This window comes from Calliphora vicina, chromosome 2 (genome assembly GCF_958450345.1).
Source record: "Calliphora vicina chromosome 2, idCalVici1.1, whole genome shotgun sequence".
NCBI lineage: Eukaryota > Metazoa > Arthropoda > Insecta > Diptera > Calliphoridae > Calliphora > Calliphora vicina.
This window is the reverse complement of record NC_088781.1, coordinates 53110767-53131577: the sequence shown is the minus strand read 5'-3', so window position 1 is coordinate 53131577 and position 20811 is coordinate 53110767. Positions and strand designations below refer to the sequence as shown.

The following is a 20811-nucleotide window of genomic DNA, read 5'->3' as shown; positions in this document are numbered from 1 at the left end:
CAAAATAGATACATTTGACTTCTTAATCGATAAAGAATTTAATTCTAGATCGAATATAAAATCGATTACTTTAGATTTCACTAGACCAATGTACTTTTTCTGTCCTTTACCAAACCAATTTCGACAATGATTGGATTCTATGTCAACCCCGAATGTGACATGCATCCTTTGTGGCATGTTTAAATGAAATCGAAATGAGCCAAACTAGAAATGGGAAGTATTAAAAAATGGCAACTTAATGTAATAGTTCTGCTATTAAGCCTGAATAATGTTTAGGCTCAGTGAGCAAGGCACCAGTATTTGCTGATAATGTCATGCTCTTTATAAAAGGAAATTTCTTCCCGCGTTATCGAATGAAATGAACTCATGTAATCATATTTGACCTTATTACTATCATGGACCAAGTAGAATAGTCTGGACTCCAATCTGATAAAGACTGCACTGATACCTTTTACCAGGAAATTGGATAGTATTATTCTAGATGATTCTTAGATCACGTGGAAATTCCCATTTTGCCTTTTTCACTTGTGAAAAAAAACGGTCATAGGACAATATGGAGACAAGAATCAGCATTCAATCCGGAGTCATCGACCATTAATATCTACATGGGCAGTCTTAATGCAATCAAGGTTCTCAGTTTCAATGAGGTGAAGTCGAAATGACAGGATCATATACATTCCCCAACCCGCTTGGACATCATAATGTAGGGCTATGATGGATCTTGGAACATGATGGCATATGTGGGAATGAAAATTCTGACGAATGTGCAATAAACTGGTAGTCCTTGAATGAATATGTGTGGCTGCAACGACATTCACATTTCTTTCGTCGCGATATCGACCATGATTGATGAATGGGCACTCAAGAGTCCCCCAGTTGTCTGCAATTGCGTTTGGGGTGGCAAGGGAAAGCACCAGGATTTTTTTGTTTCTAAGTAGAGACTCGATCAGAGTTATAACTACTGTTAATTAAATGAAGAGAAGGACTGGCCTGCACTACATAATCGCTGACTCATATATCTTGGTAGACTAATCATATCATGATATGTTCAGTCTCTGGGAAGCACATGATCATTCTCAGAGGACCCACATGAACTACGGACTCGTCCATATTAGGATCTGCAGATTTTCTTTATTTCTCCCTGTATAATTCAAGTGAAGTACATATACATAAATTTAAGGGTAAATGCAGGAGACTCATGTAGCCAAACTTATATTTATATTGGACTTGAAAATGCGGGACTTTTCCAAATGTTTAGCTTTTATTTAGAAACATTTTTACAAAATAAATTTATTCAATGTATTAGCCATTGTTAGCTATGACCTTTTCCTATCTTTCTGGCAACATATGAGGCCAAAAGAATTGCTCACCTTTTGAGACCAAGAACAAATCAAGCCAATTTCGGATACTCTGTTCTGAAGTGAAGTGTATCCCAGAGAACGGGGTAAGGTCTGGACTATATTGCAACATGTGGCCTAGCCTTGTCATGATGGAGTATTACGGTTTCATGTCTGGCCGCATATTCTTCGGCAAATGCTCGCTTGAAACGAATCAGTTGCGTTTGGTACAGGTTCCAAGTGATGGTCTGGTCAGACCAAATGCAGAGCATTACCTTAGCGTCATGGATATTTGGTGTCGATACGGCTACGTTTCGGGTCGTAATGGATCTATCCGCATGATTCGATGCAAAAATTATTTTCTTTGAACCATACGAATTGAAGCCGAGAGACCTTGAAAAACTCAAATTTTAACTCCAATCGTAGTTCTTTTAGAACCTAAATTTAAGCTTCAATCGTTGTTCTTTAAGTACTAAAGTTATGGTTTCAATCGTAAGTCCTTTAAGAATCGTTGTTCTTCGATCGTAGTTCTTTAAGAATACAAATTTAAGCTTCGATCGTTGTTCCTTAAGAGCCCAAATTTAAGCTTCAATCGTAGTTCCTTAAAAACCCAAATGTAAGCTTCACTCATAGTTCCTTAGAACCCAAATTTAAGCTTGAATCGTAGTTCTTTAAGATCCCAAATTTAAGCTAGTTCTTTAAGAATCCAAATTTAAGCTTCAATCGATGTTCCTTAAGAACCCAAATTTATGTTTTAATCGTACTTCTTTAAGAACCCAAATTTAAGTTTTAATCGTAGTTCTTTAAGAACCCAAATGTAAGCTTCACTCATAGTTCTTTAAGAACCCAAATTTAAGCTTCAATCGTAGTTCTTTATGAACCCTAATTTAAGCTTCAATCGTAGCTCATTAAGACTCCAAATTTAAACTTCAATCGTAAATCTTTAAGACTCCAAATTTAAGCTTCAATCCTAGATCGTTAAGATACCAAATTTAAGCTTCAATCGTAAATCTTTAAGACTCCAAATTTAAGCTTCAATACTAGTTCTTATATAAAATTTTAGCTTTATTTTTGGACTTAAATTAATTTAAATACATTTCTCTGTTAAAGACTATTATTTCAATTTCTAATGAAAGCAAGCAATTTGCTTTAATATTCGCCTCTATCGCGAATCAATATTTCACATGAAATATATTCCATTTTTCGTTCATAAACTTTGTTCACGTGAAAAAATTCCCCATGTTGTGAAATTTTTAGATGGAATTTTGAAAACAATAAACAGCTGTTACGAACAAAATCAACTATTGTGAATGAAAAGTTCAGGGGAATATCAGGATAGCAATTTTCCCTTCGAGGGAAATGGATATTTAATGAAAACATAAATTGCACATGTTTTTAACGATAGGGGTGATTATTAGAATTTGAAAAGATTATTTTCTACTACTTTGAGACTCACTTATTTAAAATACGTCCTCTGACTTCTTGTTCTATATATCTTCATTTTGTTGATACACAAAATTAAATCTCAAATGCAAATTCATTTTAAAAACAAATTGATATTATTTAATTAAAAAAATCTAAATACACATAAGATAAGTAATTAAAGTTATCAAACAAAAGCTGCCAGAAAATAGTTTCCCTCATTCATACAATAGTTTCATATTTACTTGGAAAACAAACTTTTGTTAAATTTTCACAGAATTTTCATGTTTGTATTTGCATTTTAAAGTAAATAAGTGTTGAAATTATGACTTCATTGCAGAGAGCCTTGTTAATTAAATTAAAATGAAGTGAAAATGTAGGAAAAAATGTAATAAATTTTACATTACATTGCAGAGTATTGCTTAAATTTTATAAGAAAGTAATATTTTCCCACAAGTACTCGTAAATAAACTAGTTTTCTTGTCTGTTTTTATTTTTTTTTTATTTTTTACATTTTAAAATTGTTCGTCTTTTTTTTATTATGAGCGCAAGTTCAGTTCAGTTCACTATAAAATACAATTTAATGGCTGATGGGACTGAAAACAAATGACATAAAAATGAGGTGTATTATGCCATTCCATTTTTTATTTTTTTTTTTGGATAATATGACATTTTGTACAGTAAATTGTGGCAGTAGGGAACAAAGTCAAATAAGTAGAAGCAAACACAGTCGAGGGCTTATATATTTAAAAATTTATATCAATACTGCTGATAGCCCTTATTGAATATAAGATCTTGAGATATTCCTTTTGATTACCTATATTTCCCTACAATAAAATTCTTTATTTATATCTATAAATTGGACTGTTTTATATAGATATTTAGTTAAGTAATCCGATATCTGGTTAAATCAAATTGGCTGAAAATCGTTTTTTTTTCTATTATGTGCCTTTGTAAGACTTATTACCGATATTATTTGTATTACATTTGTCCGTTTTTGCTTAATTTCACTGTTTAATAAATTTATAATATTTTTTTGCGCTTAAAAAAGTGTAATTTTCAAGCAAACTCTGTGTGTGTCATTTGTTGATATGAAGAAAAACTATTTTATGTAAAAGAAATGTAATAAAACAACACCGAATGCAAGAAATATTTATGTTAAACATACATTTTACATGTTCAACTGTAAACAGGGTGTTTAAAAAGATTATGTTAGTTTAAGATCTTTAAAAAAGTGTTTTATTTTGCCTGCAGTGGCGACAATTAAAGACAATTCTAACATTATGGCCATCAATTATTAAACATAGTTGTTAAGTTGTAACTTTCTGACCTGATCTGGATTCTTTATAATAGAATTTGTTAAACAATACATTATTGGTATAGAGAATGATCAAATTCTCCAATAATTTTGAAACTAAATGTGACCCAAAATGCTTTTTTACTACACTATGATTGGCTACAATTATCTAAACTGTTATAATAAATTGTTCCTCTACTTGAGAGCCTTTTACAAAATTTAACCAACTGATGACATTTCCTTTTTCTGACAAATATGTTGCCCTTTTCTTGCCCATTTGGTGGTATTGCCTTAAAAATTGCTTCTTTGCGCACTGTTTTTATTTCTTCAGAAAAAACTGCACTTATAAAAAGTATTCCTTTTTATTTTATTGCAATAATAAAAAAAGGAACATTTTGCATTAACATTTCTAACAAAAGTGTTGCATTTTTCTTGCCCTATTTTGAGTTATATTCTGAAAAAACCCAATAGTTTGAACTCTTTCTTTTTGTACTGTAAAAAAGTGAACAAACTAATGATATTTCCTTTTTCTGACAAATATGTTGCCCTTTTCTTGCCCTTTTTGTGTTATTTCCTTAAAAATTGCTTCATTGTGCGCTGTTTTTTTTTTCTTCAAAAGAAACCCCACTTAAAAAAAGGATTCCTTTTTTAAAAAAAAAGTAAAATTTTGCATTTACATGTCTATCAAAAGTGTTGCATTTTTCTTGCCGAATTGGTTCTTTTCATATTGAAAATATGTTCACTTATAAAAAAGTGAAGAAACTAATGATATTTCCTTTTTCTGAAAAATATGTTGCCCTTTTGATGTTATTTCCTTTAAAATTGGTACATTGCGCACTGTTTTTACTTCTTCAGAAAAAAACCTACTAATAAAAAGGATTCCTTCTTATTCTATTACAGTAATAGAAAAAGCTACATTTTGCATTAACATTTCTAACAAAAGTTTTGCATTTTTCTTGCCCTATTTTGAGTTATATTCTGAAAAAACTCAATAGTTTGAACTGGTTCTTTATTCACTTATAAAAAGTGAACAAACTAATGATATTTCCCTTTTCTGGCAAAAATGTTGCCTTTTTCTTGCCCTTTTTTCCTTAAAACTTGCTTCATTGTGTGCTGTTTTTATTTCTTCAGAAGAGACCCCGCTATTAAAAAGGATTCCTTTTTATTATATTGTAACAATAAAAAAGCATTAACATTTCTATCAAAAGCGTTGCATTTTTCTTGCCCTATTTTGATTTATATTCTGAAAATTAGTTTGAACTGGTTCTTTTCATATTTAAATTAGCATATTTTTAGTTCTATCGAAATGGTAACATTTAGGGATGTTACCAGGGCAAATGAAAATAATACGATGCAACATTTCTGGTTTTTTCTCATATTTAAAATTACATCTTTTTAGTTCTATCGAAATCATGTATGGGATGCTAACAGGGCAAAATTTTAAAAATTGTACCATGTATCAGGGCAACATTTATTTTGTTATCAAAAATTGTGTGTTTTTATACCCTTCACCTTCGTGAGAAGGGTATATATAAGTTTGTCATTCCGTTTGTAATTTACACAATAAAATGTTCCGACCCTATAAAGTATACATATTCTGGATCCTTAAAGATAGCGGAGTCGATTAGGCCATGTCCGTCTGTCTGTTGAAATCAACTTTCTGAATCCCCCAAAAAACTTTAATACATCAATATTATCGGAATTCTTCCGGCTGGGTTGCTATTTAAAATCGAGAAAATCGGTCCACAAATGGCTGAGATATAAGGAAAAAACCAGGACAACATCGATTTTTTACCTATTTTTGACCACAAAATTTTAATTTAAAACAAATTTAAATTTAAAAAACAATTCGAAAATTTTTTTTTAATAAAACTAAAAATCGATTCGAACATTTTTTTTCCAAAAAAATTAAAAAAAATTAGTTTACCTAAAAATATTTAAAATTTTTATTTTGCAGTAAAATTTGGTGATGGGTATATAAGATTCGGAATAGCCGAATATAGCTCTCTTACTTGTTTCTGCTCTTTTTGAGTTATTTCCTAAATAAACAGTATAAATCGGTATCATATGATCTACATATTGAAAATATTCTTTAGAAATTATAAAAATGGTAACATTTTAAGAGGTTAATAGGGCAACATTTTAAAAATTATTCCCAGTAACAGGACAGCATTTATTTCTTGAAGAGCAAACGATACATGGAATAGATCAAAAATTTCCTTATGGGTCAATTACCCACAATAGCACAATATTTCTAAATATTTTCCTGACAGGCTTTCACAAAAGTTTTTTAACGTAAACTCTAATTTAAATATAATTTAGTTTTTTTCGCTTCAAATACCATCTTCTTTTGACCCCCTTTTACAAACATAGTATCGGCTTTATCTATGATGCTTATATAATAAATTTATAATATATATGTATATTTGCAAATGTGATTTCAGTCGTTCACTCACATTCATTAAATTTCTGTTACAATTACAACAATGTTCATTTCTTTATTACAATTTGATAATTTTATCTTTTATTTCACAATTTTTTTCTTCTATTTTGTGCATTACAGTGCTTCCTCTTTCGACAGCTTCAACAACTGCAACACAGCATCAGCATCATCATCATCAACAACAGCATCACCATCAACCTCATAGTACACTGCGTGATTCCTATAAGTTGCAAGAAAATATGGAGCCATCACCACAGTCTGCGACGTCAGCCACCACAAAAACGTCACGTTCCAAACAGCGTCTAATCAAAGTTGATTTGTCATTGTTGCAGGTAAATTTTTGTGTTTTGTTACTTTATTTATATTAGATTATACTCGTAAATATCTGCCTTTCATTAATCTACATAAAATTTCAATTAAACTCATTATGAATTAGCTGAGAAAATAAAGTTGCAATGTGTAATAATTTAAAATAATTTTTAGCTTACTTTGGATTATTGCAAATATGTTAGTACGCCTTATTATTTGTTGGGTATTTGGAAGTAAATTTTTTCGAAATCATTGCAAATTACTTATTATTCGATTCAAGATTCAAATTCTTTTAAAGTTATCAAGACAATTTAAATTATAAGAAAAAACTTCATAGAGTAAGAAGATATGTGAGTAAGGTAAGAATTGTTTTAGTTAATTATCCCCTGGCAAAGAATTTTTTTCAGATAGAAAGTGGAATAAATTTCGTATTTAAATTGTTCAGAAAAAGTACTGTGCTGTTTTTCTATAGCGAACGAGTACTTTGAGTGGAAATTTAACATGTGTTTTGCTGTAGAAAAACAGCACAGTGCTAATTCTACTGGGTTTGTACATTTTGATGCATTGAAGTAGGGTCATCTGGATCTTGACCACAAACTGAACATTAATTGGGGTCCAGTAGAAATTAAGCCTGATGATCCATACTGAACTCAACTGTGCTAAAACTCTTGTTGATATCATCTCTATAAATAAGTACGTTGTACAGTCTCCTTGTAGACATGAAGACATATCTCGAGGATTCTATAAGTGTGATTTGAGGAGGTCAAGAAGTTGCCAAAGTTGACCTCCAAAATGTTCGGGTAGTTCACGTTCGGTCATGTCATGTTTTACCTCTATCGTCCAGATAGTCTTACCAATGAGAATACAGCTGGTTTTACTCACCGGAATGACCTTTGTTAATTGGCTAAGTCAAAACCAGGACAATGCAACTCTGGCAAGTTGGTTACGTTAAAAGCAAATTGTTAGGTTATAATGATGACGTCTATTCCATTTAGAGTCAGCGGATTTACACTCCGGTACAACCCAAGTCACACTCGGTTAAGGATTGTCAACCCAGCGGCAGCTGTATCAATCGAAAGTTTTTTTCCCCAGGCAATTGCAACAGTGGAACTGTTACAACTATAAACAATATATACCATTAAAATGTCTTTTCTAGTCTCTCCTTATCATCCTTATCTCCAAAATCAAGTATATTATATTGATGTTGATTTCATCTTGAAATTGTCCGACTAAATCCATTTAACCACTAAATCCTGGATTTAACTTCAGGTGGTATTATTGAACCAATCCTTTTTGTACTCTAAACGAAGTTACTCCATATCAGAATTAATTTTAGATGAACGTTGCCAAACGCTGGATGACCCATAATTTCTGTTTTTGTAGGTGTCATTTTGAAGGCTAAATATCTGTCATTTATTCTCACCTAGTTATTGAACATTATAATGTAAACAACAAAGTTTTCGTTGCTTCGAAAATGTCGAATTTTGTGCCAACTAGGCGTTATATGCGGGAAGTTTTGCTTTACTTCTTTAATTTGAAAAAAAAGTGCCGCTGAAGCACACCGATTGCTCACCGAATCTTCCATCGATATCAACGTGCGATATATGGTTTCTGTGATTCATAATTGGTGATTTTGTTGTCTAACTCAACAAGAGCTTTCAAAATTATTGGGAGCTACTCAAGCAACAAATTCAAAACGTTTGCGAACATCAGGATTCATCAAAAGCAGGGAAATTGGGTACCATACGAATTGAAGCCGTGAGACCTTGATAGAAGATTTTGCATGTCTGAAATTATGCTTGAACGCTATAAAAGAAAATCTTTTTTGTACGGAATCATTACTTGCGATTTAAAATGGATCCATTACTATAACCCGAAGCATAATTGATCGTATATGAAGCCCAGCCAACCAGACGAATAGACACCAAAGTCAAATATCCATGGCGTTAAGGTAATTATCTGTATTTGGTGGGAGCAAAATGGTCCTATCTATTATGTGCTTCTGAAATCTGACCAGAACATCACAGGGATCATGTACCGGACGCATCTGCTTCGTTTGAAGCGATCATTAGCCGAAAAATTCCCGGGAATTTTCCCGAGAAGAAATAGCCAACATTTTCCACAAAAAACATTTGTTTGTATTGATTAGTCTTGAATGACCAATAGTGTCCGACTGCAATTTAACTTCATAGTTCCATGATTCGCCATCTGTAACGATTTTATAACATTACTATTATAAAATACAAAACGGGAAATCACGTCAGATTTGATTTAACATGGAAAAACACTGCAATCTCACAACGTATATTAATTATCCCTTTAATATCCATCTTAAATGTCATTCATAGCCTGTCGCTTCCATTATAATTTATTTTATAAAAACACTAAATGCATCTCTTTTACAACACTCAATGGAAAACATCATGGAATAACAAATTTTAATTGCAAAAAACAATTATGTCTCTGCTGCAATGTCCTAGCAATGTTATTAACAGTCTCCATTGTTTACAAACAAGAAATATCGAATATTAAACTGTAAATGACCAGAGGGGTAAATATTAAATGTAATTTTCACCACTTTGACAGTTGGATATGGAAATACAATGGAAACAAAACTGTTTGTTTGTGTGGGTGGGAAAAAAACATTTATACAGGCTTAATATATTCCTCCAGGCATTATTTACTAAAAGAGTGTTTAACAAATTGACGTCACTGAATGGTTTAAATTTGAATGCGTTTACACTTGCAGGATAATAAAGTGGAACATTTTTGCAAATTTAATAAAAAAAAAAAATGTAAACAAATATTGATTTAATATGAATTCTAATCTAACTAATATAAAAGTAAGTTCCCTGTATACATACATATTTAATAACAATATACATTAAATAAGCAACGCAACTGGCACGAAATTTACATTTAAAACCAATTCAAACCATATTGAAAACCCATATAAACATTGATGTGATTGTGATTGCATTACAATCCCCAGCAAATTACACAAAAATCTCATGAATATTTTAAATATTTTATTATTGTGGCAATCATGCATACATTGTGTGTACCTTTTAAATCTACAACAAAATTAAAATGTTTATTTATACTCAGTCTCTCACTCTATCTGCTCTATATTTTATCTTATACATATTATCCTTTCCTTTATCTTCTCTTCTCTCACCCATTAGGACGATGATAATTGTTTCGATGAGACCTCGTTGGCCTCCACATCGTCGTCGGTCTCAACGACCATCGGCGGTGGTGGTGGTCATAATATAGGTGTGTGTTCACAACCAAAAATGCCTCCATATCCAATTGGTGGCTATATGATGAGCGACACCATGGCTGCGTCAAGAGGACTCAAGTGTAGCAATAATAACAACAACAATACGAATGTGAATAGCACGTACCAACATCATCAACAACAACAACAACAGCCCACAACGACACGTGTAACGCGTCGTACAAGTAAGTAGTGTTGCCATTTTATATACAAAAAAACTTTTATTTATTTATTAATTTTGCCATTATTTATCTAAATTATTTCTTCAATTAATATTGTGATTTATTTAAATTATTTGGTTGTAATACGTACTTTTTATCGTATGTATGTAGTTTGTCTTTTTTTATTATTATTAATTTGTATTTATTTATTTATTAAATTGTAATTATATTTTTTAATTCAATTATTTATTTAACCATTGTTTATATAATTGCTGTTGTATTAAACTTATTTTAATATTTAATTACTATTAATTAATACAGTGGTAAACAAAAGTTGCATGAATAGAAAAATTGGCTTTGTCTAACTTGAAGGCCTCTGGTTAGAAACTTTCTTCAATATTACGCCGCAGCCGTTTTGATAAATTGGATTGTATATTCTTTTAAATTTTAAATTAATATATAATAGCCGGTTCATTCAGCCGCTAAACTACATTTTTTTTTTACAAAATTATAAACGAAATCTAAAAAAATCTAAAATTTTAATTGCGCTTTTTCAAGATAGAGTCTTACCATTCTCCCTTGTAATTTCAAATTGAATTCAAATCTGTCAAAAATGCATTGAAAATTACTTTATTCCAAATTGTTTTGTGTCAGTCTGTATTGGTGTTGCCGGATTTGATTAAATCGGACGCTTCCGATAACAATGATTTTGGGAATTACGAAAGCTGTAGACCATTTCTTAAAGAAAACTTAGAAATTCTTTATAAAAACTTGTGGTTCCATCAATATGAGATAATTTGCAGGATACAACAGCGCATAATGATGTCGGGAACATTTAATGTGTATTGATCGGAAAAATCTACCAATTCAACGATTTAAAAAAAATCACTCATACCACCGTAACCCTTATAAGTATGTATAAGTATAAGTCTAGAAATATTGAGGAACACGATACCTTCAGAATAGGAGTAATGTTTTTCTAGTTTTTCTCAAAACTGCGAAAAAGGGGATTTTATATATATATTTGCACATATTTTGATAAAATTATAAATTTAATGGTTGGTAACTTTATTGTTTTTCCATAACAATTTAATATGTCATAAAAATGTTTGTGAAGCTTTTCAAGCTGAGTTAATCAACACATTTGGTCGCTCTAGGAGGAATTTCAAGTTGAATTCAAATCTGTCAGAAATGCATTGACAATTACTTTATTTCAAATTGTTTTCGTTCGAAGTCACGTTATTTAGTGTCAGTCAGAACAGCTCATAATGATTTCGGGACATTTAATTTGGAATATGTAATTTGTATTGACCTGAAAAATCTACAAATTCAACTGTTTAAAAAATCACTCATACTAACCCTTAATAGTCTAGAAATATTGGGGAACGCGATACCTTCAGAATACGGGTGGTATGAGTAATATTTTCATAGTTTTTCTCAATAATAGGTATTGAAAACAGCGAAAAATGGGATTTCATATAAATTAGCACTTATTTTGTTCATACCTGAGATAAATCGACACATTTGGTCGCTCTAGGAGGATTTTTGTCTAAAATCAAGTTTTGTGTTAGAAAAATTGTAAACTGTAAAGGAACTGAATTAGCAAATGCAATGGGAGTCTTTAATTTCCGCTAAAATTTATTATTTTGCAATAAACCCGTGTATATTGGCTTGAAACTATCCACAAAATGTATATAATAAAGGGTGTTTTTTTAAACCCAATAGAACTTGTAAAAAATATCACAAAAAAGTAAATTAATCAAAAAGTGTTTTTATTCGAAAGATCAACAATACATGGCATTAACATTTGAAAATGATTTCGTTCATATGGCCACCGCGGCTGTTCATGACGTAGCACATTCTGGACGCCCAATTTTGGGCCACTTTTTCGAGCATTGCTGGCCGTGTGTCACAAATAACAAGAACAATGTTGTCCTCCAAAACTTCGCATCATCTTGGGCCAAATTTTGAATTCAATATCTCGATGTTTGAAACTGTTGAAACCACATCTCGCCCGGGTCAATGTCATCCATATTTTCAAACAAAATATTATTGATCATGGTGCTGTAACGATCTCCATTGACAGAAGAAATAAGATACGATGATGCCACCAGCGTTTAAACCGCACCAAACGGTGCATTTTTCTGGATGTAATGGAGCCTGTATTGTCTATTGTGGATTGCTCTCACTCCATATGCCCAGCTAAAACAGTCGTCTATAAGTTGCACAGTATGACAGTTTGTTTGACAGTTAACCCTTTCGTAAGTTCTATCGGGCTTAAAAACCACCATATATGTATAATAGATTTGCCTTTTTTCTACATCTTACAAGTTTTCACTAAAGGCATAAAATTTATTCAAGTCACATGAGAACTCAGATGCCAAAGGTTGGTGCAAATGGTCTTGCAAAATTAAAAATGCAAAATGTCGTAGATTTTTTCGCAATCCAATAACAATACATCTTTGCAACTCCCATAATGGTTTCGGTTTTTGCAATATAAAAAAGTAAATTAAATACAGAAAAACAAATATTCATTATGATGACATATTTTAGTGATTTTGGCAATAATTTTTTCAAGGTTTTAAAATCGGTAACAGTATCTAGGCTTATTTCGGTAACGGCTACGGTATTAATCGAATACTCAAATAAATTTATTTTCAATTTTAAAAAAATGGAGAAAAATATCTCAAAACATCAAGACTAATTAGCTTATAATATTATTTCAAGTTGGTTACATTTGAAATTCTATTAGAAACAACTTTCTACAATATCTTTCCAATCGATTTTAGATTAATACACCAAGATCAGAACATTATGAAACTTAACTAAAAAAATATTTTGGAGAAAGGTTTTTCAATCAACAAAAATTTAATAAAATATTTAACAATAATTAAAATGCTCTAATTTATTATTATTTACATCTACATATCGTTACCTAAAATGCAAAATAACGTAACATCACTATTTATAGGAGAAGCAAAAAACGATATAAAATGAAAACTACTTGAGATATTGAAACAAAATTTTCAAATCTGAATTACAATGACACTAGAATATATTTTTTTTAAAAAAAAACTAATTTTTTCAAAGCACACTTTAAGATATGTGGTTTACGTTTTTTTGGATTGTTATTTTCTGAAACAAAAAAACGTATCATCAATATAAATTTTTGTGAAAAAATAAAAACTTAAATATAAATATTTTTTTATTTTTAATAAAAGCAGTTTATATATGGGGGATTTCATGTCAAGTGAACCAACTTTTGAAATCGATGTCTTCCGATCGGGATGAAATTTGCACCAAGGTTAGCTCTATTGGATAGTAACTCAGACACAATTTTTCAATCAATTTTTTACAACATCGGTCGAGAACTCTCTGAGTTATAGGGGGTAAAATTTTGACAATTTGGTCAAACAGGGGTTTTTTCTTATCCATGTAACTTATTACCTATTGTTCTTAGCAAAATGTGTTCCAAATAGTATAGATAGCTATTTCTTCGATCTTTCGAAAAAAAATATTTAAAAAAAAAATAAAAAATTTTTAATATTTTTTTTCCGAAATCAAAAACTTTTTTGACTTTTTTTTAAAATAAGCTATTTTTTTTTTTTTTTTTTTTTTTTTTTAAAATAAAGTTTAGATATTTTCCTTGAACACCTACTTGGTCGCTTAGTGGGATGCGAGTGGGATATCTATCAAAATAAATATTTTGTAACTCAAAACATAAAATTTTTGACTTTTTTTGCAAAATCAAAAACTTTGTTGACTTTTTTTTTCAAAATGGACCCTTTTTTAATCTTTTTTTTTAGGTCAAACAAAAGCTTAGATATTATCCTTGAAGACCCTTTTGGTCGCTTAGTGGGATGCGAGTGGGATATCTATCAAAATAAATATTTTTTAACTCAAGACTTACAATTTTTGACTTTTTTTTTGCAAATACGATTTTTTTCCAAATGGGCCCTTTTTAAAATTTTTTTTGTAGTCAAAAGAAAGCTTAGGTCCATTCCTTTAAGATATTTTCAGTCCCTTAGTGGGATGCGAGTAGGATATCTATCAAAATAAATATTTTGTAACGCAAGACATACAATTTTTTAATTTTTTTTTGCAAAATCAAAATTTTTTTCCAATATGGGCCCTTTTTTAATTTTTTTTTTTTTGCTCAAAAGAAAGCCTAGGTCCATTCCTTTAAGATATTTTTAGTCCCTTAGTGGGATGCTAGTGGGATATCTATCAAAATAAATGTTTTAACACAAAAATTGTATGTCTTGAGTTACAAAACATTTATTTTGATATATATCCCACTCGCATCCCACTAAGCGATCAAAACCATCTTAAAGGAATAGGCCTAAGCTTTCTTTATAGCAAAAAAAAAAATTACAAAAAGGGCCCATTTTAAAAAAAAGTCAAAAAAGTTTTTGATTTTGCCAAAAAATCAAAAATTGTATATCTTGAGTTACAAAATATTTATTTTGATAGATATCCCACTCGTATCCCACTAAGGGACCTAAAATATCTTAAAGGAATGGACCTAAGCTTTCTTTTGACTAAAAAAAAAATTTTAAAAAAGGGCCCATTTTGAAAAAAAATTCGAATTTGCAAAAAAAAAGTCAATAATTGAATGTCTTGAGTTACAACATTTTTATTTTAATAGATATCCTACTCACATCTTCCTAAGTGACAAAATAGGTCTTAAAGGAAAAGACCTAAGCTTTCTTTTGAGCAAAAAAAATTTTTAAAAAAAAGTCCCATATTGGAAAAAAATTTCGATTTTGCAAAAAAAAATTAAAAAATTGTATGTCTTGCGTTACAAAATATTTATTTTGATAGATATCCCACTAGCATCCCACTAAGGGACTAAAAATATCTTAAAGGAATGGACCTAGGCTTTCTTTTGAGCAAAAAAAAAAAATTAAAAAAGGGCCCATATTGGAAAAAAATTTTGATTTTGCAAAAAAAAATTAAAAAATTGTATGTCTTGCGTTACAAAATATTTATTTTGATAGATATCCTACTCGCATCCCACTAAGGGACTAAAAATATCTTAAAGGAATGGACCTAAGCTTTCTTTTGACTACAAAAAAAATTTTAAAAAAAGGGCCCATTTGGAAAAAAAATCGTATTTGCAAAAAAAAAAGTCAAAAATTGTATGTCTTGAGTTAAAAAATATTTATTTTGATAGATATCCCACTCGCATCCCACTAAGCGACCAAAAGGGTCTTCAAGGATAATATCTAAGCTTTTGTTTGACCTAAAAAAAAAGATTAAAAAAGGGTCCATTTTGAAAAAAAAAAGTCAACAAAGTTTTTGATTTTGCAAAAAAAGTCAAAAATTTTATGTTTTGAGTTACAAAATATTTATTTTGATAGATATCCCACTCGCATCCCACTAAGCGACCAAGTAGGTGTTCAAGGAAAATATCTAAACTTTATTTTAAGAAAAAAAAAAAAAAAAAAAAAAAAAAAAATAGCGTATTTTAAAAAAAAGTCAAAAAAGTTTTTTATTTCGGAAAAAAAATATTAAAAATTTTTTATTTTTTTTTTTAAATATTTTTTTTCGAAAGATCGAAGAAATAGCTATCTATACTATTTGGAACACATTTTGCTAAGAACAATAGGTAATAAGTTACATGGATAAGAAAAAACCCCTGTTTGACCAAATTGTCAAAATTTTACCCCCTATAACTCAGAGAGTTCTCGACCGATGTTGTTGAAAAATTGTGTCTGAGTTACTATCCAATAGAGCTAACCTTGGTGCAAATTTCATCCCGATCGGAAGACATCGATTTCAAAAGTTGGTTCACTTGACATGAAATCCCCCATATACATTTTTAAATTTTTATGTTTTTTTATTTTAATTACTAAGAACTACTTTTTTAAACTATAAAAGGTACTTCCTTAAATTTTTATAAAGACTGCAAAAAATATTCAGTTGCAACAAATTTATTAAAAAAAAAAAATTAGGATACTACCTAAAATAAGGTAAAAACGATTTATTAAATAATTACTCAATGCTTATACGTTATTTTGTTTAAGAAAATCATGTACTTGATGATACTTTATTTTAAATTTTGGTTATAACTTTGTTATTTTTGATAGTAAACGTTTAAAATTTTGTATACACATTTAATATGATGTAGTGAATCGTAATCAATAATAAAATAAATTTCAAATTTTTTGATGATACGTTGTTTTGCATTTTAGGTGACGATATATATTATTAATTTTGTATTTTTATTCATTTTAATTTTAAATATAATTTGTAAAATTATTCGAATAATATTTTTTACTCGTTATTCGTTCCAATAATCGAGGAAGTTTTGAAAATTAATCGATCACTTGAATAATTGATCAGCTGTATTTGCCAGATCTACTTATGCTCATTTTATTTATCATACATTATTTGAAATAACTTTTGTTTACCACTGTACATTGTTATTGTTTACCACTATTGATTGTATTTACTTTTTTTATTTTGCTGGAAATATGTATTTTTATTTTATTTAATTATAATTTTTTTACTTTCGTTTTATTAATTTCTATATTTTTTTTTTATTTAATTTGTTTTGTTTATTTTTTTTTACTTTTTTTAAAGGCATTTAATTTGTAATGTGGGTTTTTGCTTGGTTGGTAGTTGTAAAAATAAGTAGTTTTCCTAACTTTTTAAAAATATTTATTAAAAGAAAAACAAAAAAAGCTAACTGAACAAAAAAAAATATTAAACTAGTCGTTTATTTAAAACTCCTTAAAAAAAAACAACTAAAATTGGTTTAAAGTGAAATTTTAACATTAGACACTTAGTGTCCTTATGTAAGACTTAAAGGTTTTTTCTAGACAAATTTGAAGTTTTAAGCATGTTTCAAAAATATACATAATTTTTATTTAAAATTTCCTTTTAAAATATATTATATAAACAGAGAAATTAAAGTAGTTGTATTTTAATTTGCAATTAACAAAATCTTGTGACTTGGTAAAAAAACCAAACAAATATATCAACAATTACAACAAAACAAAAATGTCAAAATATAATGGTCTTTTCTAAAATGGCAACTCTAAATTAACTACCTACTACTGTTACCCTACTCGTGGTACTTACTATGCATATTACTATGTATTATAACAAAAACAATAAAAAACAAATGTCTACTACTCCTGCTACTACTTCTTCGTGTGATGTCTGATAATAATACACAGAGGATCCCTATAGCCAGGATGATTATCATAGATTCTTTGACAACGCCTTAGAATGTAAATATGCCAAACAAAGAAATGTGTTTTATTTCTTTCTTTTTTTTATTACAAAAATGATTAAAAATTAAAAACATACATGTAAAATCCATTCAATCAGTCAGAGTCATTTATAGATGAATGTAAACAAAAAACTACATATTCGTAAAAAACAAACAAAAATAATGAAATAGACAACAACATAAACAAACATGTCTTCTTTGTTGTTGTTTGTTGTCTGTCTGTCCTGTGTATGTGTCAATCTCTTCCTTTTTGTAGTCTGACAGTTCAAATCTATTGCTTTCGGTTAAACTTTCATTTTCAAAACAACACAGCAATAGCAACTACCATTTTCACGTATATAACACTAATAACAACAAACATAACTACATTCTTGGTTTTTCTTCTCCTTCTACTCTTCTACACACTACTTTTCCTTTAACCCGCACATTTACATATAAATTCCTTTCCCTAATGATGGGTGTGTGTGTGTGTCAATGGCTGACTGTCTGTCTGCCTAATGGAAATTTTCCTGTCGTTCTTTTGTACATTATTTTTTTGTTTTCATTCTATTACCATTCCGTATCATTTACACATTTTAACGCTTTTTATACCCTTCACCTTCGTGAGAAGGGTATATATAAGTTTGTCATTCCGTTTGTAATTTCTACATTTTTCATTTCCGACCCTATAAAGTATATATATTCTGGATCCTTATAGATAGCGGAGTCGATTAAGCCATGTCCGTCTGTCTGTCTGTCTGTCTGTCTGTCTGTCTGTCTGTCTGTCTGTCTGTCTGTCTGTCTGTCTGTCTGTCTGTCTGTCTGTCTGTCTGTCTGTCTGTCTGTCTGTCTGTCCGTCTGTCTGTCTGTCTGTCTGTCTGTTGAAATCAGTTTTCTGAAGACCCCAGATATCTTCGGGATCCAAATCTTCAATAATTCTGTCAGACATGCTTTCGAGAATTTTGCTATTTAAAATCAGCAAAATCGGTTCACAAATGGCTGAGATATGAGGAAAAAACCAAGACAACCTCGATTTTTGACCTATTTTTTTACCTATATCTGGATTACTAAGACATTAATATAGACAATTGGATATCTAATGATAGATATTTCAAAGACATTTGCAACGACGTATATAAGACCATAGTAAGTTGGACCTACAATGGGTCAAAATCGGGAAAAAAATTTTGAACCCGAATTTTTTTTTTTAAAAAAAAAAATTTAAAAAACAAAAAAAAAATTTTTAAAATTTAAAAAAAAAAATTTTTAAAATTTAAAAAAAAAAATTTTTTAAAATTTAAAAAAAAAAATTTTAAAATTTAAAAAAAAAAATTTTTAAAATTTAAAAAAAAAAAATTTTTTAAATTTAAAAAAAAAAATTTTTAAATTTAAAAAAAAATTAAAATTTAAAAAAAAAATTTAAAATAACAATCGAAAAATTTTTTTTTCCAAAAAATTCAAAAAAAAACTGGAAAAAAAATTAAATTTTGTTTACCTAAAAATATTTAAAATTTTGAAGTATAATTTGGTGAAGGGTATATAAGATTCGGCACAGCCGAATATAGCACTCTTACTTGTTTTATTTAGTTTTGTTGGGTTTTAACTGCTTTGATGCTTAATCATCATTATAAGTTCATTTCACACACATTTTTTTCATTGGCTTTGTTTGTAATTAATTGAAATAAAATATTCATATACCGTACATACCATACATTTTTATTTGCATGATTAATTAATACTAATTTTAATACATACTTACATTTTTAGTTAATACATATTTTGAAGAACATTTGTGGCATTTCAGAAGATACTAAGAATTTCTCTTACTTTTTGGGAATTTTGTAATTTTTTAACGAATATTTAAGCAAGAATTATATGAGCAGGATAAATTAGTATAAGAAGATGACAGTATCTTATCAAATCTAGTGCTACAAGCATTTTATATTAACCAGCTATGGAATTAATCCTTAACATTTCAAAGCAAATTTACGAACAGCCGGACCAACCACGTTTCAACAGTGGATGAAATAAGGTTATCCTGATATGGGAACTCAATGTTCCTCCTGGGATGTCATCGGAGAAGACATCTTAACTACATCATACAGTTGGTTTTTTCCCCATGACATGTTATTAAATCGATCGTGTTCCTTGTTCGCTGATGCACGAATCTCTTGAAGGTAGTCCGAAATAAGTTGTTGTAGCAGCATAAACAATTACAATATTCAATGAGGGGGTTCCGCATGTTGTTCAAGTCCAAGAAGTTGTGCTACTTCAACAGGATGAGTCGATAAATCCATAGGACGTAGGGTTGGCTGAACAGTTGAATATGTGGAGGGTGTCATGAGGACCCTGACCTGGGCATAAGTTGAGGACGTCACCAAAAGGCATTAAGCCTGTAGCTCCATCCTGATCTAAGTTGTGCCAGAACGACTCTTGTTTTACGCGGCAGAATCTTCTCGGCGTCTGTTGTCGGTGGTGTGGCGAAATCTGTGAAGAGTTTTGATCTTCACCGGACTACCAATCAATTATCTAATGAAAATTAAGAATTAAGTATGAATTATCTGGAGGCCTAATTAAGCCAAGAAGGTATTGTTCCAAACAGACCTGTCACTGTAATACAAACTCAATTTGAAACTTCTTGTACTGGTTGAAGAATATATTTATATTGTAAACAGATCTAAACTTCGACGGCTATCACTATCCATCATTGTATTTTTTAACAATTTGAAGGCAACAACAATCAATTCAAACCTTATTTTAACGGCATGATCCTCAATATTGAACGAAGGCTTTTTTTTGCAATCTAAGCAATCTAATTTGTGTTTCATTGAATCCACTTTTATGAACGATGACTCGAAGAAAAACGTAAAAGTTGTCATACAAAATTTGGTTTCGCTATTTTCGAACCTGTGAACCTGCTGTTGTTTTCTTTTCAACAAACGTACAATTATTTGAACGAAAGTTTTCAACCGTCGAGTGACTAACCTTCGGTTTGATTTGCTTTTCGTTCGTGATCGTGAAACAGTTTCTTTCTAAGCAAATCTTATGTTAGGAAAAAATATAATTTTGTAAAGTTATGAAAAGTTTTGTAAAATTACGAACTTTAATATAGGACATTGCAAAAATATTTGGGGGATTCAACGGTCTGCTATTAGGTCGTATTTTCATAATGTCGTAAATTATTTTTTTAGTTTAAACAAATTCTTGTTGTGCTGCAAACAAAAAAAGTGTTATTTTATGACAAACCAATAAACATAGTTCTAAAAGTCTTATTAGTTCATAACTTTTTTATTTGAAACCCAACAAAAATTTATTTAACCAAAAAAAATATTTTATGACA

General features: G+C 29.8%; 1 protein-coding gene across 1 annotated transcript in view; it reads left to right on the top strand.

Moving 5' to 3' along the window:
• spir (spire type actin nucleation factor) overlaps window positions 1–20811 on the top strand; it is a 176912-nt gene that overhangs the window by 151532 nt on the left and 4569 nt on the right. The window contains exons 10-11 of the mRNA XM_065499694.1: window positions 6620–6831; window positions 9994–10273. Of these exons, the coding sequence (XP_065355766.1) occupies window positions 6620–6831; window positions 9994–10273 (492 nt within the window). The remainder of the gene's footprint in view (window positions 1–6619; window positions 6832–9993; window positions 10274–20811) is intronic.